Below are 26,433 nucleotides of genomic sequence, written 5' to 3' on the forward strand. Positions count from 1 at the left end.
CCGTCAGGTGGGTTGCGGAGTATGGAGGTAGATGTAGATGTAGATGTACAGGTGGATCCTGTTCATTTTTTTCTGTAGAACTTATTGTTTACGCATAACGGGCGAGACAATATGAAAATTACACGTGTGGTTTTTGAATGCGTTGCGGGTTCCATAAAACCCTCAGGTAGGGGCAACTGAGTCGCTCTGTGTACTTCGCTTACCGCGTCGCGTGTCCACAACGCTGCGAGGTGGTTTCCAATGTCGCGGCTGTGGTCCCAGTGTTTGAGCTCAGCACTATCTGTATGTAGGTTACTGCGTTTGCATCATTCAGTGCCGTGAGCCTGACTTGACAGTCCCCGATCATTTTGTGTTGTATTTTGGACAAATGAATCGAGGTTGGGTGCAGACACTGAGTCAACGAAGTGTCAGTGCATATCAGCTGCAAACTACACCCCAAATGCAAACTCGTATGATGACTGTGTAGACTGTGTGCAACTTGTACCTATGTTTGCTGCTCTATGATGCTTAGAATACACTCTTTCTGAAAGTAGCAGGAAGCACAGAGTCATCTACAATTGACGCAGAAACAAGACTAAGTTACAAAGAATCGAAGGTAGTGAAAGAGAAGCAGTCGTTGAGAAGGGAGTGAGATGAGACATGGTGGCAGCTTGCTCCCAATGTTATTCAGTTCGTACACTGACTAAGCAGTAAAGAAAACCAAAGAGAAATTTGGGAAGTGATTTGTAGTTCATAGAGAAGAAAAAACTTTCAGGTTCGACAATGGTAATGTAATCCTGCCAGAGACGGCAGAGACCTGCATGATCAGTTGAATGGAATGCACATTGTCCTGAAAGGCGCTTATAACAGGAACGTCGATGAAAGTAAATCAAAGGTGATGAGTATAGTAGAATCAAACCAAGTGATGAGAAAAATGGAACAGTAAAAGAAGTAGTTGAGTTTTACTATTTGGGCAGAAAAATAACTGACAATGGCCGAAGTAGAGAGTATATAAAATGCAGACTGGTAATAGCGTGAAAAACTTTTCTGAAAAAGGGAAATTTGTTAAAATCTAATAAAAATTTAAATGTTTGGAGCTTAGCCTTGTATGGGATTGAAGCGTTGACAAGCAACTGTTCAGACGACAAGAGAACAGAAGCTTTTGGAATGTGGTGTTACAGAAGAATGTTGAAGATTTGAGGGACAGATCGAATGGCTAATGAAGAGGTACTGAATCAAATGGTGAAAAAAACTGTGGCACAATTTGACTAAAAGAAAGAATCAGTTGATAGAGCACAACCTGAGGCATCAAGGAATCGTAAAATGAGTAATGGAGGGAAGAGTGTGTGTGTGTGTGTGTGTGTGTGGGTGGGTGGGTGGGTGTGTGTGTGGGTGGGTGGGTGGGTGGGAGGGTGGGTGTGGTAGGGAGTGCAATTGTCGAGTAAGAACAAGAACAAGAACAAGAACAAGAACAAGAGTACAATAAGCAGCTTCAAATGAATGTGGGTTGCAGTAATTATTCGGAGATAGGGAGGCTTCCATAGGAAGATATGTGTATTGTGGAGAGCTACATCAAACCAGTCTTCAGGCTGAAGACCACAACGCAAACATTTCTGTACGATTTCCATTTGCTCACAGCAAAGGTCTATAAATACGTCGCGCCCCAGTGCTATAATGCAGGCGATATATACATTATATCTGAATGTTTTCTAGCCCTACTCAAGGGTGATGAATATAAATTCCCCTTTCGTGCAGAACATTTAACAAAGCGTTCCATTTGACAAGGATGTAGAGAAAGGATGCGAATGTTCCTAGTAAACTCCAATTTCAGTCCCATCTTATCACGACCACAGTCTCACCAAGTAAAAAAATAGCTAGCGTCAAATATCCGACAGAAGCTGTTCGTACAAAATCACTACTTTTCCTTGAAGATTAACGTAAGAGCAATGTTTATTAAATTTCATACTCGTCAGCCACAATTTTGTCATTTTGGCTATCAGTAATGTTATGTGCTGCAGTATGTCACTTACAAATATTTCTGACCTATGCACCCTTTGCTCAGTATATGTTTTATTACTTACTGTGTCTACTGATTCTGTTCTACGTTTTCTATTGCTGCACTGCTGGTAAAACTGTTGTTCTTCCTGTAATACTAAAAACAACTTTCAGCACAGTAGACACACTCTTCCACCATGTTAACCTGTTTAGTGTTATCTAGTGTTCCCAACTGTGCGGTTTTTAACAAACTCATACAATACCAGGAATATGTAAGTTGAAAGTGCTGCATGGAAATGAAAATGTGTAAGATTACTGGATATCATGACCGCCTGCTATGCAAACAACTGTTATCACATAAACTCAAACAGGTTTCAGCATCTTTGTGCCACGGTCAGTGGTATTCTTTATCCAGTTCCGTAAAATGAAAGCATGTTTTAAGGAATAATTATTCTAACAAAATTAGGCCTGAAACAGTTTTTTTGTCTTTTGTTGTCATTACCTAATTTTTCTACATTATTGGTTTATGAGGGAATGTCTATACATTATTGGTTATCGGTAGTATCTCATATCCAAAAATTTAAAGAGAGTCCACCACATTTGTTGAAGACGTCGCCCGGTTGCATTCCAATAAGTTGTTCGAACATTTTATACACCAGGAGAAACTCAAGTTTCCCAAAAAACTGTGCCTGTCCAAGACTGTTTATGCGCAAGAATAGAAATCTTAAATGAAGAGAATTATAAATTAGCAACTGTACATCGTAGAACCAATATTTAGAAAGGATGTGTTGTCAAATATGTAAAAAACAACAATAAATTGAAGACTCTTACGTTAAACTTATTACGTCACTTTCACGATTTATGTTTGTAAGCAGACTAGCTTAGCGGCTGCTGCTTCGTTCGCTTGGATTGTATGGTCTGCACAGATTTCTTCTGTTTTTCTTTAATCGGATTTTTATATTGTTGACATATTGCAATACCTTCTAAACTATTCGACTAGCCTTAAAGCTACAGAAGAATGGTCTTTTACGAATGTGCTTCTTACCAAAAGGCGATTCCGGTTGCTAAAGTCCAAGGCTTTTATTAATTATGCCTTGTGCTTTCTTGTGATGATATTTCCGTAGAAACTTTCATCCCCTAACACATATTTCTTTGTATCTAACCTAGAAATGAAATATCAGTTTTCATAGATCTAGCTTATAATTTTTTGTTAATATAACGAAATATTTGCTTAAAAATTTTCATCCACTGTTTCACCCCCTTAGGGGTTGAGTTTCCAAAAAAAGTGAAAAACGTAATTTTTTATTTCTAACAGAGAAACAAAACACAAATTTCATTGATTTAGCTTTGGAAATGCTTTCATAATGAAATAATTTCATAAAACCTTTCACTCCCTATTTCACCCCCTTAAGGGGTTAAATTTACAAACTTACTGCTATACGTATTATTTTTATTTCCAGCCGAGAAGTCAATAGCAATTTTCATAGATATTGGTTTAAAAATTCTTTAGTAGATCTTCACTAATGATTTACTTTCAAAAAAACTTTCACCCCCTATTTAACCCTTTTAGCGGTTAAATTTCCAAAAATGCTGAACGCATATTTTTTTTACATATTTCTCACTGAGAAACCAAATACAAAATTTCTTAGTTTTAGTTTCAAAACTGCCTTAATAGCAACATTTTTTAAAGAAGCATTTGGTCCTATATTTTACCCCATTATGAGGAGAATTTCGAACAGTCCCTTCTTAAACGATAAGGTCCAAACCCTCTCCAAATTTCAAGTTTTTCTCCTAGGAGGTTTGGGCTGGGCGACGATGAGTCATTGAATCAGTCTGGCCCTACTTCGCATCCTCCTAAGGATCGAATTTCCAAACACAGTGAAACACGCATTTTTTCATTTCTAAATGAGAAGCCAAATACCTGTTTGCATAGATTTAGCTTTAAAAATGCTTTCAGAATGAAATATTTTCATAAAACTAGCTGAACCCTGCCAGAGACTGTGGTCATATGTGTGTGTGAGGAGTTGCGTTTGCGTGACTGTGTGTGTATTTGTGTCTGTCGTATATTTTTGATAAAGGCCTTGTTGGCCAAAAGCTTATTTTGTGACAGTCTTTTTCTTGTGCCTATCTGCGACTCAGCATCTCCGCTATATGGTGATAGCAACTACCCTTTTCATAATATTGTTACATTCCATCCCGGATTTTCCACTGTTTGAAATGTGTACTTTTTATTTCCAACTAAGAAGTCAAATTCAAATTTTCATAGATTTGGCTTCAATAATGCTTTGATCCCGTATATCGTCTCCTTAGGGGTTGATTTTCCAAAAAAAAAAAAAAAAAAAAAAAAAAAAAAAACAATTTTCTTAGATGCAACTTAAAAAAAACTTAAGTACTGTAATTCGTTAATAACTAATTATTTAAAAAAAATAACTATCTACCACTTTTTCACTCTGACAGAGCTTAAATTTCCAGAAATGCTGATATACGTATTTCTTTACTTCTGACCAGGAAATAAATACCAATTTTCGTAGATCTGCCTTGAAAATTGCCTTCACAGAGACATGTTTTCAAAACACCGCTCATCCCCTGTTTCAGCTCCTTAGGGCTAGAATTTCGAAAAGTCCCTTCTTAAACGACGCCTACAGTATAAGATAAAAACCCTACCCAAATTTCAAGTTTCTGTCCTCAGCGGTTTGGGCTGGGCGATGATGAGTCAGTGAGTTAGGGCATTGCCTTTTGTATATAAAGATTAAATATGATTTTTAGGTAATTTTTAAGAAAGTAATAAAGAGATTTATTAATAAATCTCGACTCATTTCATTATTAATGTCCTTCTCAAAAGAACAGTTCTGTATGGCAGTGAATATGGGATTCTACGTTAGTTACAATTTGAAATCCAGAAGGGTATTTCACTATATGTGCCATCTACCATTCCAACGACTACGTATTAAGATGAAACGAAAAAACTGTTACCTATTTGGATTCTATTTCATCTGAGGAATTTGGCTGTGTATAACAAAACATTTTTCCATTTTTTTTTTTTTTTTTTTTTTTGTCTTCTGCGTTGCAACTTAAAATTGGTTCATATTATCTGCAACTGGGAAGAAGTAGTTAATGGAAAAACTAAAACTAAACTAAACTCCTTCCGAACAGGCCATTAAGGCCCAACGGTACCGACCGGCCGCCGTGTCATCTTCGGTCCACAGGCGTCACTGGGTGCGGATATGGAGGGGCACGTAGTCGGCACACATTTCTCCCGGCCGTATGTCAGTTTGCGAGACCGGAGCCGCTACTTCTCAATCAAGTAGCTCCTCAGTTTGCGTCAGAAGGGCTGAGTGCACCCCGCTTGCCGACAGCGCTCGGCAGACCGGATTTTCACCCATCCAAGTGCTAGCCCAGCCCAACAGAGCTTAACTTCGATGATTTGACGGGAACCGGTGGTACCACTGCGGCAAGGCCGTTGGCAGTTAATGGAGTTGCCATACATAACTATTTTCTGCATAGAGTAAAATCACTACTGCTGTTCCTTCGGGTTCAATATGGGCGTCTTCCAATCAATAAATAATTTCCCCTGTTAAATGATAAAGCTCACATAGTTGTCTTAGTTGTTGATCCAAGCATCGTAATTATGTTAGTAGAATTGCACCAAAACTGACTTTCTTAGCATTATAGCGGATGATCGCATGATACAAGCAACATACAGACTACTAAGCTGATAAAATAAACGAAGCCAAACTTGCCAGGTATGCCATTCAGTTGGTCGAGATATACAGGGCGTTACAAAAAGGTACGGCCAAACTTTCAGGGAACATTCCTCACACACAAAGAAAGAAAATATGTTATGTCGACATGTGTCCGGAAACGCTTACTTTCCATGTTTCAGAGCTCATTTTATTACTTCTCTTCAAATCACATTAATCATGGAATGGAAACACATAGCAACAGAACGTACCAGCGTGACTTCAAACACTTTGTTACAGGAAATGTTCAAAATGTCCTCCGTTAGCGAGGATAAATGCATCCACCCCCCGTCGCATGGAATCCCTGATGCGCTGATGCGGCCCTGGCGAATGGCGTATTGTATCACAGCCGTCCACAATACGAGCACGAAGAGTCTCTACATTTGGTACCGGAGTTGCGTAGACAAGAGCTTTCAAATGCCCCCATAAATGAAAGTCAAGAGAGTTGAGGTCAGGAGAGCGTGGAGGCCATGGAATTGGTCCGCCTCTACCAATCCATCGGTCACCGAATCTGCCGTTGAGAAGCGTACGAACACTTCGACTGAAATGTGCAGGAGCTCCATCGTGCATGAACCACACGTTGTGTCGTACTTGTAAAGGCACAAGTTCTAGCAGCACAGGTAGAGTATCCCGTATGAAATCATGACAACGTGCTCCATTGAGCGTAGGTGGAAGAACATGGGGCGCAATCAAGACATCAACAACAATGCCTGCCCAAACGTTCACAGAAAATCTGTGTTGATGATGTGATTGCACAATTGCGTGCGGATTCTCGTCAGCCCACACATGTTGATTGTGAAAATTTACAATTTGACCACGTTGGAATCAAGCCTCATCCGTAAAGAGAACATTTGCACTGAAATGACACATTGTTGGATGAACCATTCGCAGAAGTGTACCCGTGGAGGCCAATCAGCTGCTCATAGTGCCTGCACACGCTGTACATGGTACGGAAACTACTGGTTCTCCCGTAGCACTCTCCATATAGTGACGTGGTCAACGTTACCTTGTACAACAGCAACTTCTCTGACGCTGACATTAGGGTTATCGTCAACTGCACGAAGAATTGCCTCGTCCATTGCAGGTCTCCTCGTGGTTCTAGGTCTTCCCCAGTCGCGAGTCATAGGCTGGAATGTTCCGTGCTCCCTAAGACGCCGATCAATTGCTTCGAACGTCTTCCTGTCGGGACACCTTCGTTCTGGAAATCTGTCTCGATACAAACGTACCGCGCCACGGCTATTGCCCCGTGCTAATCCATACATCAAATGGGCATCTGCCAACTCCGCATTTGTAAACATTGCACTGACTGCAAAACCACGTTCGTGATGAACACTATTCTGTAGATGCTACGTACTGATGTGCTTGATGCTAGTACTGTAGAGCAATGAGTCGCATGTCAACACAAACACCGAAGTGAACATTACCTTCCTTCAATTGGGCCAACTGGCGGTGAATCGAGGAAGTACAGTACATACTGACGAAACTAAAATGAGCTCTAACATGGAAATTAAACGTTTCCGGACACATGTCCACATAACATCTTTTCTTTATTTGTGTGTGAGGAATGTTTCCTGAAAGTTTGGCCGTACCTTTTTGTAACACCCTGTATACATATTGAGTAAGCTACCGATCTTTGTGTTGTTTTGCTTCAAATATCAGATACTCATACTGCCGTGTTGACATGTTGATGAGATGGTCATACCTCAATGACTACTTCACGTATGTGCTAGAGGCAAAGTTTAAATATGCTGATTTGGTCTGTGCAGACTAACCTGTAATCTGAGAGTCAGAGAAGACGCCAGCGTTGTTGACCAGGATGTCGACGCGGCCGAGGTTGTCCTTGATCCAGCGGAAGGCCGCCTGTATGTCCTCCTCTTTGCGCAGGTCTGCTTGGACTGCGTGCAGCTTGCCAGGGTACGAGTCGGACTTAGCAATGGCCTGAAACCAAAAAATATACCAAAAATCTGTCTTAAATGTGTGGATTCCCTGCACAATATCCGACCACAGGTTCAGTACTTCAATTGAGTCAAAATTCTACACTCCTATATATACCGCCTTGGAAACGAGACGAAAGCAAACGCAAGATCATGGTATTTGTGACCTCGTCAGCTCTTGATGTGAACATGCAGATTAACTCTGTTATTCCAGAGAATGATATTCCAGGTGGGTGTGGAGAAGATTTTCAAGCAAAAATGGCTGGGGCCAGAGCCAGAGTTGAAGCCAGGCAGGCTATCACGCAATATCTCGGTTGGAATGCCAATGAGGAAGAACAGCTGATGAATGTAGAATGGGCAGACCAGAGTTAATTGCCACACACCACCCAAACTAAATGGATGGCCAAAGTACCGTTGCAGCAGAGTGGCCTCGTGGAGAAGGGAGCATAACATCATTTCTTTTTACCACGCACAGTGAAGTAACAACACGTAAGTTGGGTTCAAGAGTGGCTATTCAGCAGGCAGACAGACCAAACTGGAAACTTTAAGACTGGAATTATGAGACCGCAGTGTGGTGTAGAAATTTGACAAGTGCAGGAAACTAGGGCACACTCGATCATTCTCGACACCTAATAATGTGATTTGCATGGAGCAATTGGTACAAGAACCCTGACTCGAAAGTTTAGTTCTCAGTTGGCAGCTAACCAGTCCCGAGGTGGGACCTGTGACGTACCATCTGCGATCTGCCAAGATGACTTCGACCTACAAATCAACAGCCAGCCTGTTCTGAAGCACTTGGCTGACGATGGCGGCTGGCGCCTCGTCTTTGCCTAGAGGCCTTGGGTGCATCCCATCACCAGGCCACCTCGAGGTCTAGCTGATGGTACCTGGTGAGCTGCCAAACCACCACCTTTCCAGGGAAGCACAGTTGCTCCCAACCCCGTACCAGAGTGCATGAGCGGACACCTCCATCACTGGCCCTCCTCTCGCTGAGAGGCCGTGACTCTTTGTGACTACGGCCACCTCGTGCAGAGCTCTGGGTTGCCTTTCCGGACTGTGTGAAAACAACACTACAGAACGATAATGATTTCTTTTTTCCGTTTTCATGTACTTTCTTTTCACTTTTTCTGCTTTATTTTCGCGATATGTTGGAAGAATTACTTTAGCATGAGTGCTGTAAATTTATTTCTTTGTACAACTACATTTCTGTTTACGTCCTTCAGTGGTCATGAGTGTAATTGCTTTGATGCTGCTTGATTTCAGGTTTATTAACAGGCTGTTTAAATTCTTTTTCTGTGAACGGAATGATATGAAGTCATAATTTTCATGAAACTGCAAATCGATGTTCTTGGAATTGTTGAAAGTGTAATGTGAAGCGAGATGGACTGAGTGGTGTAGAAACATGTCGCTAGGTCGACAGAGAAAGCATCAACAAAGAGTTGGGATGGCTCTGAGCGTTAGTACCTGGGATATTTTTACATTGGCAATTGCTGCATGGGTCAGAATCCAATGGCAACAATAATGGACTTACTACTAATTGTAGAAGTTAACCTCAGACCTGAAAGAAGTAGCTCTCGTAGCTGATATAAGTAATTGTGTTTGTTATTCTCTCCGTTTTCCTTTCTTCTCTCTTTCTCTGACAAAATAATTATTTAGACTCTCTTTCTAACCAAGGACTGTTCGTTTCTTACAGTAGGGAATCATCCAGTACATCTCGAAAGAGAGGACGTAATTCTGCTGTAAATGCAGGTGATCCAAATGCTTCAATGATTATTTCTGAATGGTTGGACGAATGTGAATCTAGGTTTGCTTCCGAAGATGAAACTGATCCTGCATATACACTTTTGTCCAACAGCTCAGAATCTGAAGAAAGTAGTAATGAATATTCCAATGTAAATGAAGTAAGCTTACCAACGAAAGTCTGGCCTGATAATAGACAACTGCCAGCAAATTCAAATAATGTAGCAAGTACACAACAGCCTGAAAACTTTTTTAATGGGGCGCGATGAGACTCAGTGGAGCAAACCACCACCTCCTTCTTGCAGAATGCTTACACATAATACAATGAAAATTTCTCCAGGTCTTGTTAAGGGGAGTCATATACAAATACCAAAAGATGGTTGGAGTTACTTCATCACAAATAATATTGTGGATGAAATAGTTCATTGCACAAATCTGGAAGGACGATGCTCGGCAGGTCAAACATGACATAATATCACAGACAAGGAAATGAATGCATATTTTGGAATTCTCCTATTAGCTGGGATGTTTTTATAAGGGAATTATTTCACAGCTCTTCTGACAACCCTGTTTATATGGCAACAATTTCTACAGTTTATTCCAAGCAAACCAGGAAAGTATGGAATAAAGATATTCTGGCTCTGTAACTCTTTGACATCATACGATATAGATCGCCCTCGTGAAGGTAGTTGCAGCTCATGTGGTAGAGACTCTGGCAAAGACACTCGGAGGAAGCTCAACCAACATCATGATGGTCAACTATTTTAACCAGTGTTTCCCTGTTTCAAGATTTATTGAAGGATAAAATTACAGCAGTTTACACTCTTCGCCATAACAAACCACAAATTCCACCTGAAATGAAACCATGTAAGACAACAAAGGTTTTATCTTCAACATTTGGATTCAGAGATTATTTGACTATTGTGAGCTACATACCAAAGAAGAGTAAGAGTGTGCTGCTACTATGTGCCATGCATCACGACGCCAAAGTTGATAAGATTCATAAAAAGGAGAAACCAGGAATGATTTTATTTTATAACAAAACAAAATCAGGTGTAGATTCTCTTGATCAAAAGGTATGTACATACACTTACAAAAGACAGCCCAGAAGATGATGCTTTTTGTGCCCAAGTGATCTGGAAAGGAAAATTGCTCAGTGTTGTTCAAAATGTTCTAACAATGTATGCAATCAACATATTGTGCTTGTTTGTGAAGATCGTTTCCAGTAATGTGTAAAACTTAGTGACACGCAGCCTAATCTTTATTTGTGTAATATGCTGTGTATCTCAATTTTGGTGTGTCCATGTTATATGCAGCTTAGCCATTGTCTTTCTTTCTATAAAGAGTTGGGAGCGAGAACGAGAAGCTATTGTCGTGCCTCGCCTGTGCTAGTGCGTATTGTGTATGTGGCCGACGTAAAATAGCTGTTTCAACGGTGATAACGTTTTGCGATTCTTTTGCGTACCACGGACAAAGAATTAAGTGTCGCGTTGGTTATTAGTCGGAACTGCTACTCGGCAGGTTAAGCTTCAGAGCTATGACGGGCAGACAGCTTAGCTGCGTGAACGCTCGCAAGTGCTCGATTTGATTGTAGGCAGCACAGATGGTTTATTGCGTACCGTGGACTGTAAAACTAAACAGAAACTTGCTAACGCATTTCCTTGTCGTGAACTGATATGTATAACTTTAATCTCGAATGGGCGATGTGCCGATCACCGCGCAAATGATATGAGTACGCGGTGACCATTGTGCACGGTACGTATTGTGTGATGTGTACCGTGGACTGTCAGGTCAAGTTACAACTAACTTATTTTACTTTCTTATTGCGGACGGTAGTACTGCGAAAAGTGCCGAGCCGCGATCGAACGGAAACTGAGAGGGGTCGTTCGTGCCCGCTTTGCTGGCGGAGCCTTCCGGAGTCGAACGACGAAAACTTCTTGCCGCGACGGAGATAGATGATGGAAGAGTGGCTGCAGTCTTCGTCTTGGTGATCCGTTGGACTGGTCGAGGCACATGGTCAGTCAGCCGGACGTTCCAAGCCGTTGTTGTATTGAGTCAGCACGAAGAATTTTACGAAGGGGCCCGAAGGAACTGTTGCACACCGCCATTCGCCGAATTGTGGACTCTGACCGACATTAAACAGCCACATAAAAAAAAAGTGATGTTGGTCGAGATTGCCGTTTGCAACAGCCTATGTGGATTCTTGTGGTCGTTACAGCTTGTAAAAGCGCATTTACTGCTCACCCGATTAACTGTCTTGGTTGTAGTGAATACGTTACTGGTGCACATCGTGGTTATTGTATTGAATCCACGTGGGTTTGGATGACCGTGCTGGTCTTGACAAGAACTATATTTATGTTACATCATGTCCGCCCCCAGTAGCTCAGTGGTCAGCGCGACAGACTGTCAATCCTAAGGGCCGGGGCTCGATTCCCGGCTGGGTCGGAGATTTTCTCCTCTCAGGGTCTGGGTGTAGTGTTGTCCTAATCATCATCATTTCATCCCCATAGACGCGCAAGTCGTCGAAGTGGCGTCAAATCGAAAGACTTGCACCTGGCGAACGGCCTACCCGACGGGAGGCCCTAGTCACACGACACTTATTACATTTTGTTGCCTACTGTGTATCCTGTTAATCATTTGATGCCGCGCGGGATTAGCCGAGCGGTCTAAAGTGCTACAGTCATGGACTGTGCGATTGGTCCCGGCGGAGGTTCAAGTCCTCCCTCGGGCATGGGTGTGTGTATTCGTCCTTAGGATAATTTAGGTTAAGTAGTGTGTAAGCTTAGGGACTGATGACCTTAGCAGTTAAGTCCCATAAGATTTCCCACACATTTGAACATTTTTGAATCATTTGATTATTGTTGAAAAAGGTGTCGTTCACATGTTAATGAGTGAGCTATCAAGTCAAAGTAGTAATGGACTTCTCTGTTGTGTAAGGGTTACCTGTGTTCCATTTAATATTATCTGTTGTGAAATGCAGGACGGTAACACCAGTGCGTAAATTTGAAACTTTCTTGTTAATTGATGGTGGGACCTGTGCGATTTCCATCTGCCATGTTAGTTAACGGGATTTGTTCCTTATGTATAGATTATCTGTGGGCGCTTTAAAATTGTTTGTTCTAAATGCAGGAAGGTGAACCCAGTACATAATTTGAAAGTTGTTTTGGTTGATTTCAAGTACGCTTACGTCATGCTGATCTCTTGTTAATCCCTCATGAGATTTGTGCGATTTCTGTCCGCCATGTTAGTTGACTGGATTTGTTTTTATGTCAAGATTATTTGTGGGCCCTTTTAAAACTGTTCATTGTAACTGCAGAAAGGTGAACCCAGTACATAATTTGAAAGTCGTTTTGGTTGATTCCAAGTACGTATATGTGATGCTGGTTCATTAGGTGCTGTCATAATATTAGCTGTTTCTTAAAGGTAAAAGGGGAATGAAAGTTTAAATTCAAATTTTACCTGCTTATTGATCTTAAAAGTTGTATTTAAAAAAAAATACATTGTGCGATAAAATTGTTCTATCGATCCTCTTGTAAGGCTAACTGAGGGTTCACCTCTTGAGTTTTCTGTTTAAACATTTATGTGTAACAAAAGCATGAAACTTTCTTCGTCACCGCTCCATTGCTACGTCACATTTGTAATTTTAGGTGTGTGATTTGATAATGGGCGTGTCAGCCCGAAACCAGTAACCACTACAGCTGAATCTTATATCATTGATACTGAGACGGATGAAATGAAAAATTATAGAATTCCTCGATGTTTAATTAGAAACCATCCCATTTACAAACAATCCGTCGAACAAGAAAATTGTGGATTCGCTTTGCCCATCTTTAGTTCGGGACCGTCCGTCAGTGGCGAACATCAGATTGCAATTGACACAGACTGTCATCTCTCCTTTCCAAAAACTGACCAACAGGGTGGTTCAGTGTCTATTCTTAACTGATTTTATAAAGTGTGAAATCAGTTTGACCGAATCTGTCGCTTAGTTGGGCGCCATTGCCTCCCCTAAACGAATGTAAGAGTTCAAGATGTCTTCACGTGAAAATTCCTCTCTGAACGTGGGTCTATATTCAAATAAGCACCTACTTCTAATGACAAAGTTCGTGTAGATATAGCTACAATAAACTAATGCCTTCGGACCCTTGCTGTTCGTGAGGTATATTAACAAACTTGTAGGTAATATTATTAAAACGGGGTGTTCAAAAAGTCTCTCGACAGTGCCGTATGATTGTTAGCCGCGCGTGCCGTATGAGGCAGTCCATATACCGAAATGAAACTCAGTGAAATACAAGTTATTAATTTACTGAATATTCTTTTTTACTTAACATTTTCACATTAAATGTTGGAAGTGTCCCCTCTGCTGTTGAATACACAATTCCATTCGTCTAATCATGTTTCCAAATACAAGCTGTAACATTTCTTCTGTAACAGAAGCAGTAAAAGTGGATATTGCAGTTTTCAATTCATCGATGGATTTTGGACGGTTTTTATAGACAGTTGCTTTCACTGCACCCCAGAAGAAAAAGTCAGGTGGTGTTAGGTCAGGCGATCGTGGAGGCCCAAGTCCGTGTGAAATTATGCGATCACCAAGAACATCAGCAAGCAGTGACACTGAAACGCGAGCTGTATGCGCGGTTCCACCATCTTGTTGAAAATAACCGTTCAGTATTTCACTTAACCCAAGTTCTCCTATGAATGGGTACAGAATATCACGCAGTATCGTTGTGCGTTTATTGTTTCGTTGAAAAAACCAGGCAGGCGAACTGTCATACGGCAGTGCCGGGAGACATTTTGAACACCCCGTAGTAATCTCAGATGGTGCAGTTATCTATCTAGGCTACTGACTGGAAAAGGCTGCGCAAATATTCAGTGAAATCTTAAATAGATTCCAATGCATTGCAAAGATCTGAAAGTTGCTTTGGATTTTCAGACTTGTAAAATTACGTACTTCACAAAACGGAGGAAGTAGTATCCTGGGACTATAATATCAGTGAGTCACAATTGCAATCAGACATTTCATAGAATTACCTGGGTGTAACAATTTTTACGAATATGAAACAGAACCATTAGAAACGTTTAGTCGTGGGTAAAGCACGGGACTTCGGTTCATTTGCAGCATACAACGTAAAGTACCCTCTACCACGCGCTTCGCAGTTGTTTTCAGAGTATAGATGTTGTTCCCGTTGCTCCCGCTATGCCCTTGGCACTCTCCATGTTGAATATCATTGGTAATCGACGCGTTTAGTACACAGAGTACTGCCTACGTAAAGATCACGTTCTGCTCGGCAGCATAAATCCTGAAACGACCGGCAGTATACCCCATGATTTCCTCTCTCGCTATCTATCACTGCGCCAGGCAGCTGCCGAGCCGCAACACTTATCAGGAACACGTGAGAGCTGCCGCATGCGGTGTGCAGTGCTATGCACCAAATGCTTTAGCGCTCCGCTGACAACTCGATAACTGTTCCTTCCAACAGCAATGTCACATGTCTCCTGCCCACAGTCACGGCCGTGCGCATTGTGCTAAGACAATACGTGACAAAGTTATCCTACACCAAATGTCCCACTCAGGTTTGGTGCCGACAATGGCAGCGGCCCAAAGGACATCCGGTACCGAATTTTCGCATGGTTTTGACCTGTTTCATCCATAGTACTGCGTTAATAATTGTTGGAATATTGGATGCGTCGCTTGCACAACCAGAAAATGCAATTTTTGTTTACACAATACGTCCTCGAGACACAAATTTTAAATTTTATTGAAAGACTATTTGGCGCCTAGGAAAGCCGTTTGTGACAACAACCGCACGAAAAATAGCATAACCATAAAGAAAACCACTCAACTAGTGGAGGACATAAAAAACATATACCTATTACCGAAGTCTGGTGTAACTGCAATGAATCACATTTAACATATAGTACATGAAAGTTACGGTAAATGGTTCTAAAGTGGCCTGCTGGTACAGATACATTGATTATGTTTTTTACCTATTAAGTGAACACAAGGAAACAGAAGAACTGCATAAAGAGAGCGAGCGATTAGGCTAAGGCGCTGGTTAAGACAGGGTCTCGTATTCGGGTGAACAGCGGTTCAAATCTCAGGCTGCCATCCACATTGACATTTCACGTGGTTTCTGTAAATCGTTTAAAGAAGTGCCGGTATGTTCTTTTGAAAACGACAAGGCTGATTTCTCCGCATACGTCCAAAATCCTTACTTGTCCTCTGCCCCTAATAACCTCGTCATCGACGGGAGGTTAAACGCTAATCTTCGTTCGTTCCATAAAAAAGTTATAAATGCAATACAATGAAACATCACTTCACGGTAGAGGAACTGGACGAAACCAAACGTAATTTATTAGACAATATCGTGAAGACATAAAACAGTGGGTAAGCTTTCGCTATATGCAGGAAGTCCATAGGAAGAGATATAGTTTACATATAAACTGTAATCACACTCATAACCAAAAGCAGACAGCACTGATACACGTGCCTCATTCCACGTCACTTCTAACTCGGCATTCAAGAGGTAACTCACACAGCAGGCAGAATAGCTCGGAACAATAGCTACGACATAAAGATAATGCATATAGAATTTCTGATGATCCACGTTAGACTTTTAAGTACGGGGACAAACACTGTTACAAGCTAACAGGCCACACAAACTCTATACAACCTAAAACAAACATATGCAGCAGATTATTGAAAGCAGTGACCATGTTTCGTAATTGTAGTGTAAATTCACTACACCGATGACGCTTTGGGGACAAGTGTATCGTATCTGGCGTATAAACGCATCACATTTCACAGTTGCACAAGTGAAGATCTCAGTAAGTCAACATGTTTGTGTCGAAAAATCAGTTCGGCAGATTTGACACAAGAATAGTATACCAAGTATTACGAAACAGTTTAGTAAGGTAACTTATTTTGCGTGTTTACATGCACATCTGAGATACTGACTTGCAGACACCTATTCAGTACCATGAAACCTCTCGCTAGAAAACTGTAGCGAACTGCAGGAAACTTTGCAGAGGATTGGCGCTTGGTGCAGGGAGTAGCAAGTGACTGTCAAAATAAATAGATATAACGAACTGCGAATAGACAGCCAGAAATACCGTTTATTGTATGATTACATTATTGCAGAACAATTACCGAAATCAATTTGTATGATTACACTAATGCAGAACAATCACCGAAATCAATTTTTTCCATAAACTATCTTGGCGTATGTGTACTGAGCGATTTGAAATGGAACGGTCACATAAAAGTAATCGAGTGTAAGGCAGATGCCAGACAGATTCATTGGAAGAATTCCCAGAAAACGTAGTCCATCAATGAAGGAAGTAGCTTACAAACACACTTGAATATTGCAAGTCAGCAAGAGATCCGTACCATAATGGACTGAAAGATGAAATAGAGAAGATCCAAAGAAGAACAGCACGTTTCGTTACAGGTTCACTTAGTAAAAGCCAAAACGTCACGGAGATTCTCGTCCAACTCCACTGGCAGAGGCTGTGAGAGAGGCGGTCTGCACCTCTGTATGGTCTACTGTTCAAATATCGAGAGTGTAAGGTCCTAGAAGAGTCAACCAACATGTTGCTTCCTCCTAGATAAATCTCGGGTGACCCCACGTAAAGGCTTACTAGCAACTGTTCCTCCCGTGAACCATACGCGACTGGAACAGGGAAAGGGGGAAGTCACGCTAGTACACAAAGTGCCCTTCGCCCCACATGTGATCGCCGCGACGTGTCATCGACTCCACAAGAAACGGAAACTGTTGGGAGGCATCTGGAACCACGATCTCTTAGTCATAGTTCACAATTTACGGAGATGAGGAAAGCTGCTCCCAAGACAAGCACACCTGTCTCAATGGCAACCCAGATTTACTCGACAGGCTTGAGCTGAGATGCTCTGCTGGCCTCTATAAACACACCTATATGTACACCAAGTTCTCGAGCCATTCTCTCTCAGTTCGCAAGCGACGGCGAGATGCATTGTCTTGCTGAAGGTACAGGTCGCATGTGAGGTTCTGTAGGCGAACAGTCGGATGTACAGGATCAAACAGTGGGTTGCTGTGTCTCTATCCAGTGAGAGACGCATCAGGAGTCGCCAAAACGCGCCCCTCAGAAGCAGCCGTCTCTGATTCAAACGCTCGTGTGTGTGTGTGTGTGTGTGTGTGTGTGTGTGTGTGTGTATCTGTCTGTGTGTGAATAACAAAGCTATGTGTAGTGTAAGTGAGTAAGCTCAACACGACCAGTGCATTAAAAAATCTCAACGATTAACGTTAACTGCGTCCTTTGGCATATGCATGTGATATTAAACAGCTACCAGCATTCTACAGTGGAAAATTTGCCTATACGTGTCTACACCCGTACTCTGAAAGTCACCATGCGGTATCTTGCCGATAGTGTACTGTGTACTACTGTCCCCCCTTCTCACTCCCCCCCCCCTCTCCCTACTGTCATTCACGGAGCACTGATGGAGGCGGTAAGAACGACTGTTGTTAAGTCTCCCTACAGGCCGTAATTATTTCACCTTAACCTTCATGGCCACTAAGCAAGACGTACGAGGACCGAAATAATACGTATCTCGGTTCGTCTCGAAACTCTAGTCTCAGAATTTCAAGTTTTTACGTGATGCATCATTCGTGTTTAAAACTCTAAAGTGGCATCTTTTTTATGGTTGTTTATAAGTATATGGTCTAAGTACGTTGAATTAAATCGTTTTTGATACCCTGAACTAAATATAGAACGTGACGAGCAGCGATCGCAGTTTCAGTTCAGGGCGGTCTGCAGCAGCAATTCAAAAGAAAATGGGAACTATGAGGGTGATGTAGAGATGGGATACAGCTCTTCGAAGAATGCGAACATATTCTAGTTCCGATTACGAATATAAATAAGTAATCGTTTTTTACTTTTCACCAAAAGCACCTGCAAGAGCTCAGCAATTGACGAAAAATTGCTTCTTTTTTTTGGACTGAAAGGAACGCTTCCTGTGTAACGCTTTCCGTGCCAATATTTATCCCAGTTATCTCCTGCATAGCCATGTCATCAATCAGCTTTGTTCATCCACGCTTTTTGGTTAATTTTTCACCTTAATGTGAAGAGGGTGCTCTGACATTTTCCAGCTGCTGTTTTACTCTATTGTTATGAGGTCGCTGGCAAAGTCAGGTTTACAATGTCCAGCTCAGCTCTGGACGAAACTTCAGGAACGTACAGGATTCATGGGTTACGACTACACAATCTGTGAAATTCACTGGCGAAGTCTGATTCAGTTATACCAGAGACCATCTGACTTGACTGAAGTACGCTGTTTGGAAAAGAATACGTAGGAATCACAATCAGGCCTCCAAATTGATCAAGCATGTTAACTATTGGGCTATATACCCACAGTTCGAAAAACTGTATTGTTGATACATTCTCACAATGTTTCGAGGTCTGTAAGAAACGCTCCAATACCATACGTATGTGAAAATTGAGTTTCTCCCAGCGTATAAGATGTTACAGTATTACCAGGAATAGACAGGTGACGTTTTGGACAACTTCCGATATTTTGACAGATGCACACCCCGTAATTTTAAAGACACAATGCAATGAGAGTGAGTGTGCTATGCGAGAGAATTTAAATCCTCAATTTCTGGGGCCAATCGGACCAAGAATCATAACATGGCTTATGCGGAATGGCGAAACAAACAAACAAACAAACACATACACACACACACACACACACACACACACACACACACACACAGACACACACTTACGCACACATTGTTGCACTGTTGCGTCAGAGTCGAGGAAGACTCACATCTGTCCTGCAATGCTATTCGGATGACGTGTCGATCTTCTCGGAGGATGGTCTGGGTGGTGCGACCTAAGCCATCTCGTTACGTTCTACGACCTTCCAAGAACCATTCTGCACACATCCCGTGCACTACCGAAACACTTGGTCCCACAAGAGCAGCAATTTCCCGGATGAATGTGTCACATTTTCTCACGCCAATAAAAAAAATGTGTGTGAAATCTTATGGGACTTAACTGCTTCGGTCATCAGTCCCTAAGCTTACACACTACTTAACCTAAATTATCCTAAGGACAAACACACACACCCATGCCCGAGGGAGGACTCGAACCCCCGTCGGGAGCAGGCGCATAGGCCATGACTGCAGCGCCTTAGACCGCTCGACTAATCCCGCGCGGCTGTTAGTGTACTCTCACGCCAATAATGCGCCCTCTTTGAAATTCTCTGATCTGACGGTATGGTTCGTGTACATATCTGCGAGGCATCCTGAACGTTTGCTAAAGTCATACTGATCCATTACCTTCGGTTTATAGCGACAACGAGAGCAGCTGACACATTTTACCAATAGATGGTGTGTTGCGATGTCGATGTTGTCCTTGAACCTGCGACCCGACATGGTTGAAATGCCAACCATTTTTACAGATCATACTAATGTGCATGCCCTGTGAATATGAACGTCCTATCTCTAGTCGTTCAAGGTGTTCTGTTTCTTATGAACATGAGCGAAATTTTGTAGGTACCTTCGATAGCATAAATGGATACTATCTTCTAAGTGTGTTGCGAACAAAGTTCGTAGCAAAGAAGTTATAATCAAAACGTCGTGCCTGATGCTGACGTTTTAGTGCACGTACTTCGAAAATGTAATACGCTATGAACTTTTTTCGTTTCATCTCTAAGTCTTCGGTGTCAGCGAGAAAAAGTTTCGTAAGCGTTTTTAATTACACTACTGGCCTTTCAAGTTGCTACACCAAGAAGAAATGCAGATGATAAACGGGTATTCATTGGACAAATATACACTCCTGGAAATTGAAATAAGAACACCGTGAATTCATTGTCCCAGGAAGGGGAAACTTTATTGACACATTCCTGGGGTCAGATACATCACATGATCACACTGACAGAACCACAGGCACATAGACACAGGCAACAGAGCATGCACAATGTCGGTACTAGTACAGTGTATATCCACCTTTCGCAGCAATGCAGGCTGCTATTCTCCCATGGAGACGATCGTAGAGATGCTGGATGTAGTCCTGTGGAACGGCTTGCCATGCCATTTCCACCTGGCGCCTCAGTTGGACCAGCGTTCGTGCTGGACGTGCAGACCGCGTGAGACGACGCTTCATCCAGTCCCAAACATGCTCAATGGGGGACAGATCCGGAGATCTTGCTGGCCAGGGTAGTTGACTTACACCTTCTAGAGCACGTTGGGTGGCACGGGATACATGCGGACGTGCATTGTCCTGTTGGAACAGCAAGTTCCCTTGCCGGTCTAGGAATGGTAGAACGATGGGTTCGATGACGGTTTGGATGTACCGTGCACTATTCAGTGTCCCCTCGACGATCACCAGTGGTGTACGGCCAGTGTAGGAGATCGCTCCCCACACCATGATGCCGGGTGTTGGCCCTGTGTGCCTCGGTCGTATGCAGTCCTGATTGTGGCGCTCACCTGCACGGCGCCAAACACGCATACGACCATCATTGGCACCAAGGCAGAAGCGACTCTCATCGCTGAAGACGACACGTCTCCATTCGTCCCTCCATTCACGCCTGTCGCGACACCACTGGAGGCAGGCTGCACGATGTTGGGGCGTGAGCGGAAGACGGCCTAACGGTGTGCGAAAGTCCGTCAACTGCACATACGGTTCACGTCCACGCTGTCGCGGCATGCTACCAGTGTTAAAGACTGCGATGGAGCTCCATATGCCACGGCAAACTGGCTGACACTGACGGCGGCGGTGCACAAATGCTGCGCAGCTAGCGCCATTCGACGGCCAACACCGCGGTTCCTGGTGTGTCCGCTGTGCCGTGCGTGTGATCATTGCTTGTACAGCTCTCTCGCAGTGTCCGGAGCAAGTATGGTGGGTCTGACACACCGGTGTCAATGTGTTCTTTTTTCCATTTCCAGAAGTGTATTATACTAGAACTGACACGTGATTACATTTTCACGCAATTTGGGTGCATAGATCCTGAGAAATCAGTACCCAGAACAACCACCTCTGGCCTTACTAACGGTCCTGATACGCCTGGGCATTGAGTCAAACAGAGCTTGGATGGCGTGTACAGCTACAGCTGCCCATGCAGCTTCAACACGATACCACAGTTCATCAAGAGTAGTGACTGGCGTATTGTGACGAGCCAGTTGCTCTGCCACCTTTGACCAGACGTTTTCAATTGGTGAGAGATCTCGAGAATGTGCTGGCCAGGGCAGCAGTCGAACATTTTCTGTATCCAGAAAGGCCCGTACAGGACGTGCAACATGCGGTCGTGAATTATCCTGCTGAAATGTAGGGTTTCGCAGTGCTCGAATGAAGTGTAGAGCCACTAGTCGTAGCACATCTGAAATGTAACGTCCACTGTTCAAAGTGCCGTCAACGCGAACAAGAGGTGACCGAGATGTGTAACCAATGGCACCCCATACCATCACGCCGGCTGATACGCCAGTATGACGATGACGAATACACGCTTCCAATGTGCATTCACCACGATGTCCCCAAACACGTATGCGACCATCATGATGCTGTAAACAGAACCTGGATTCATCCGAAAAAACGACGTTTTGTCATTTGTGCACCCAGGTACGTCGTTGAGTACACCATCGCAGGCGCTCCTGTCTGTGATGCAGCGTCAAGGGTAACCGCAGCCATGGTCTCCGAGCTGATAGTCCATGCTGCTGTAAACGTCGTCGAACTGTTCGTGCAGATGGTTGTTGTCTTGCAAACTTCCCCATCTGTTGACTCAGGGATCGAGAAGTGGCTGCACGATCCGTTACAGCCATGCGGATAAGATGCCTGTAATCTCGAATGCTAGTGACACGAGGCCGTTGGGATCCAGCACGGCGTTCCTTATTACCCTCCTGAACCCACCGATTCCATATTCTGCCAACAGTCATTGAATCTCGACCAACGCGAGCAGCAATGTCGCGATACGATAAACCACAATCGCGATAGGCTACTGTCCGACATTCATCAAAGTCGGAAACCTGATGGTACTCATTTCTCCTCCATACACGAGGCATCACAACAACGTTTCACCAGGCAGCTGTTTGTGTATGAGAAATCGGTTGGAAACTTTCCTCATGTCAGCAAGTTGTAGATGTCGCCACCGGCGCCGACCTTGTGTGAATGCTCTGGAAAGCTAATCATTGGCATATCACAGCATCTTCCTCCTGTCGGTTAAATTTACCGTCTGTAGCACGTCATCTTCGTGGTGTAGCAATTTTAATGGCCAGTAGTGTATGTGTAAAGTCTGTCTTAAGTCGCTATGTTCTGTTATTCTCAAATAGTATAACGAAGTGTGTGTATTTTCCAGCCGTCATTTACGTTGCTTCATTACAAACACACAGTTTCTTACTGCAATACGTAATTTATTTGTGTTAAGCTTTGAACATAATGTTACACCTCTTAATTAGTAGATTATGACAGCATCTTAAATTTTTAAATTGGTTCAATAATTAATCAATTTTGGTTGCCTCTTCGTTGCAACTGGTATCGGGATCCGATACACTCGTAGCGTTTCTGGTATTACCCGTCGCCACCGATTCGTCCACATTTATGACATAATACAAGGTGATTTAGTTGCCCCTAACGCTGCCGTTTTATGTAACCCGTTATGTTATAGCTGGTCTTCATAAATCACGAGAGAGATTTTCATATTCCCTCACTCGCTACGCGCAGTCTACAACTACTGCACGAAAATGAAAACGATATCTTTGTAGAAATTTAATGTAGTTAACTTTTGTACGGGAAAAAAGTATTCCCAGGAGGCCGCAGTTTTTGACTTAATCAAGAAAAACGTACTAAAGTGATCTTCAAACGCAGTCCTACTCCCACGCTCGGCCCCCACCGGTCAGTATTTGTTGTATGTCATTCATGACACTACTTCCTACCATTGTACAAATATTTGAGACTGCATGCATTATTTTCGACATTTGATCTTATTACGCCAAAGGCTTAGTCGAGCACTTACAACTGTAAAATCGACATTTGTTTAAATTTTACCTAACAGTGTTGTGAGTTTTAGCAACATAACATAAACACTGTAGCATTCGTCAGGCCTTCTGACTACGAAACTACTGTGCTCGTAAGGGATAAGTTTGAATCGGATTGTTAACATACACTCCTGGAAATGGAAAAAAGAACACATTGACACCAGCGTGTCAGACCCACCATACTTGCTCCGGACACTGCGAGAGGGCTGTACAAGCAATGATATCACGCACGGCACAGCGGACACACCAGGAACCGCTGTGTTGGCCGTCGAATGGCGCTAGCTGCGCAGCATTTGTGCACCGCCGCCGTCAGTGTCAGCCAGTTTGCCGTGGCATACGGAGCTCCATCGCAGTCTTTAACACTGGTAGCATGCCGCGACAGCGTGGACGTGAACCGTATGTGCAGTTGACGGACTTTGAGCGAGGGCGTATAGTGGGCATGCGGGAGGCCGGGTGGACGTACCGCCGAATTGCTCAACACGTGGGGCGTGAGGTCTCCACAGTACATCGATGTTGTCGCCAGTGGTCGGCGGAAGGCGCACGTGCCCGTCGACCAGGGACCGGACCGCAGCGACGCACGGATGCACGCCAAGACCGTAGGATCCTACGCACTGCCGTAGGGGACCGCACCGCCACTTCCCAGCAAATTAGGGACACTGTTGCTCTTGGGGTATCGGCGAGGACCATTCGCAACCGTCTCCATGAAGCTGGGCTACGGTCCCGCACACCGTTAGGCCGTCTTCCGCTCACGCCCCAACATCGTGCAGCCCGCCTCCAGTGGTGTCGCGACAGGCGTGAATGGAGGGACGAATGGAGACGTGTCGTCTTCAGCGATGAGAGTCGCTTCTGCCTTGGTGCCAATGATGGTCGTATGCGTGTTTGGCGCCGTGCAGGTGAGCGCCACAATCAGAACTGCATACGACCGAGGCACACAGGGCCAACACCCGGCATCATGGTGTGGGGAGCGATCTCCTACACTGGCCGTACACCACTGGTGATCGTCGAGGGGACACTGAATAGTGCACGGTACATCCAAACCGTCATCGAACCCATCGTTCAAAATGGGTCAAATGGCTCTGAGCACTATGCGACTCAACTGCTGAGGTCATCAGTCGCCTAGAACTTAGAACTAATTAAACCTAACTAACCTAAGGACAGCACACAACACCCAGCCATCACGAGGCAGAGAAAATCCCTGACCCCGCCGGGAATCGAACCCGGGAACCCGGGCGTGGGAAGCGAGAACGCTACCGCACGACCACGAGATGCGGGCGAACCCATCGTTCTACCATTCCTAGACCGGCAAGGGAACTTGCTGTTCCAACAGGACAATGCACGTCCGCATGTATCCCGTGCCACCCAACGTGCTCTAGAACGTGTAAGTCAACTACCCTGGCCAGCAAGATCTCCGGATCTGTCCCCCATTGAGCATGTTTGGGACTGGATGAAGCGTCGTCTCACGCGGTCTGCACGTCCAGCACGAACGCTGGTCCAACTGAGGCGCCAGGTGGAAATGGCATGGCAAGCCGTTCCACAGGACTACATCCAGCATCTCTACGATCGTCTCCATGGGAGAATAGCAGCCTGCATTGCTGCGAAAGGTGGATATACACTGTACTAGTGCCGACATTGTGCATGCTCTGTTGCCTGTGTCTATGTGCCTGTGGTTCTGTCAGTGTGATCATGTGATGTATCTGACCCCAGGAATGTGTCAATAAAGTTTCCCCTTCCTGGGACAATGAATTCACGGTGTTCTTATTTCAATTTCCAGGAGTGTAATTAGTTTTAGTGTAACGTATAGAAAAGTTATTTTTCCTTACTTACCCTCACGGGCACGTTTAAATTGATAAAGTTAACGAAACAGACGACTATGCTGATGGTTTAGTAGCCCAATCAATAGAGAACAAAAAAGGTCGAATATCGCGAATAGTTGATGCAGTCAAAAATTTTTGTACAGTGTTAGAATCCTGACTGGTGAGGTACGAATATGGAGTGGAGGTGCGTTTGAAGGACATTTTTATAAGTTTTCCTTCAATAGCTCGAAAATCGTAGCCTTCAGCACAAATGTATCCCAACACAAAATTTAAACTACATTAAATTTTTCTGTAAACTAACAGTTTGTGCGAAGTGAGCGAGAGAATATGAAAATCTCGCGCGTGGTTTATGACGGCCAGCTATAAAAATGCGGATTACATAAACCGACAGCGGTAGGGGCAGCTGACTTACCCTGTGTACAGGACTTGGCCAAAAATGAAAGTGAGGAAGTGGGAGCTCCAGATGGTCAAGCATTTAGAAAAAAGCAGCGTTTTTGGCGAGAGTCCGACGAGCCATGGCCCATTCACGTTAACGTAGTTTCCCGGCAACGGCTGGTGTAGTGGAAAGAGTACAGACGTAATCAGAGGGTGGTGGGGCCGAGCCCATGTCGAGAGCCTTTCTATTTCTTTTTACACACATCAAAAAAAGTTTTGTAATACCTCGGTTCCCAGAACTCCTGAAGATAGCCGTTGACTGTGGATATTGTAGCACGGATACAGTCTCTCTGACTGTTCAGAGATGTCATTAAACCCGCCCAAGCCGGCCGCGGTAGCCGAGCGGTTCTAGGCGCTTCACTCCGGAACCGCGCGACTGCTACGGTCGCAGGTTCGAATCCTGCCTCGGGCATGGATGTGTGTAATGTCCTTAGGTTATTTAGGTTTAAGTAGTTCTAAGTTCTAGGGGACTGATACCCTCAGTTGTTAAGTCAAATAGTGCTCAGAGTCATTTAAACCATTTTTTGAAACCCGCCCAAAGATGTAAACAACCATGCATGAGGAGCGCCTATTAGATGGAGGGTGTTTGACAGCCGATCAGTTCTAGTCATTCCACCAGAATGGAGGTAGGCTACACGGCTCGTGTTTTCTGTAGTTCAACCTTGCCTAGACGGTCAATACCGCGGTTCGATCGCGTCCGCATTGTTACTTTGTGCCAGGAAGGGCTCTCAACAAGGAAAGTGGCCAGGCGTCTCGGAGTGACATGGAGGAGATACAGAGAGACAGGAAC

General features: G+C 43.7%; 1 protein-coding gene across 1 annotated transcript in view; it reads right to left on the bottom strand.

The window, feature by feature from the left end:
- The window catches only part of LOC124595169 (farnesol dehydrogenase-like), a 53,002-nt gene that overhangs the window by 18,778 nt on the left and 7,791 nt on the right, over positions 1-26,433 (bottom strand). Inside the window, exon 2 of the mRNA XM_047133782.1 lies at positions 7,487-7,652. Within this exon, the coding sequence (XP_046989738.1) occupies positions 7,487-7,652 (166 nt within the window). The remainder of the gene's footprint in view (positions 1-7,486; positions 7,653-26,433) is intronic.

The sequence above is a fragment of the Schistocerca americana genome, chromosome 2 (assembly GCF_021461395.2).
Source record: "Schistocerca americana isolate TAMUIC-IGC-003095 chromosome 2, iqSchAmer2.1, whole genome shotgun sequence".
Lineage (NCBI taxonomy): Eukaryota > Metazoa > Arthropoda > Insecta > Orthoptera > Acrididae > Schistocerca > Schistocerca americana.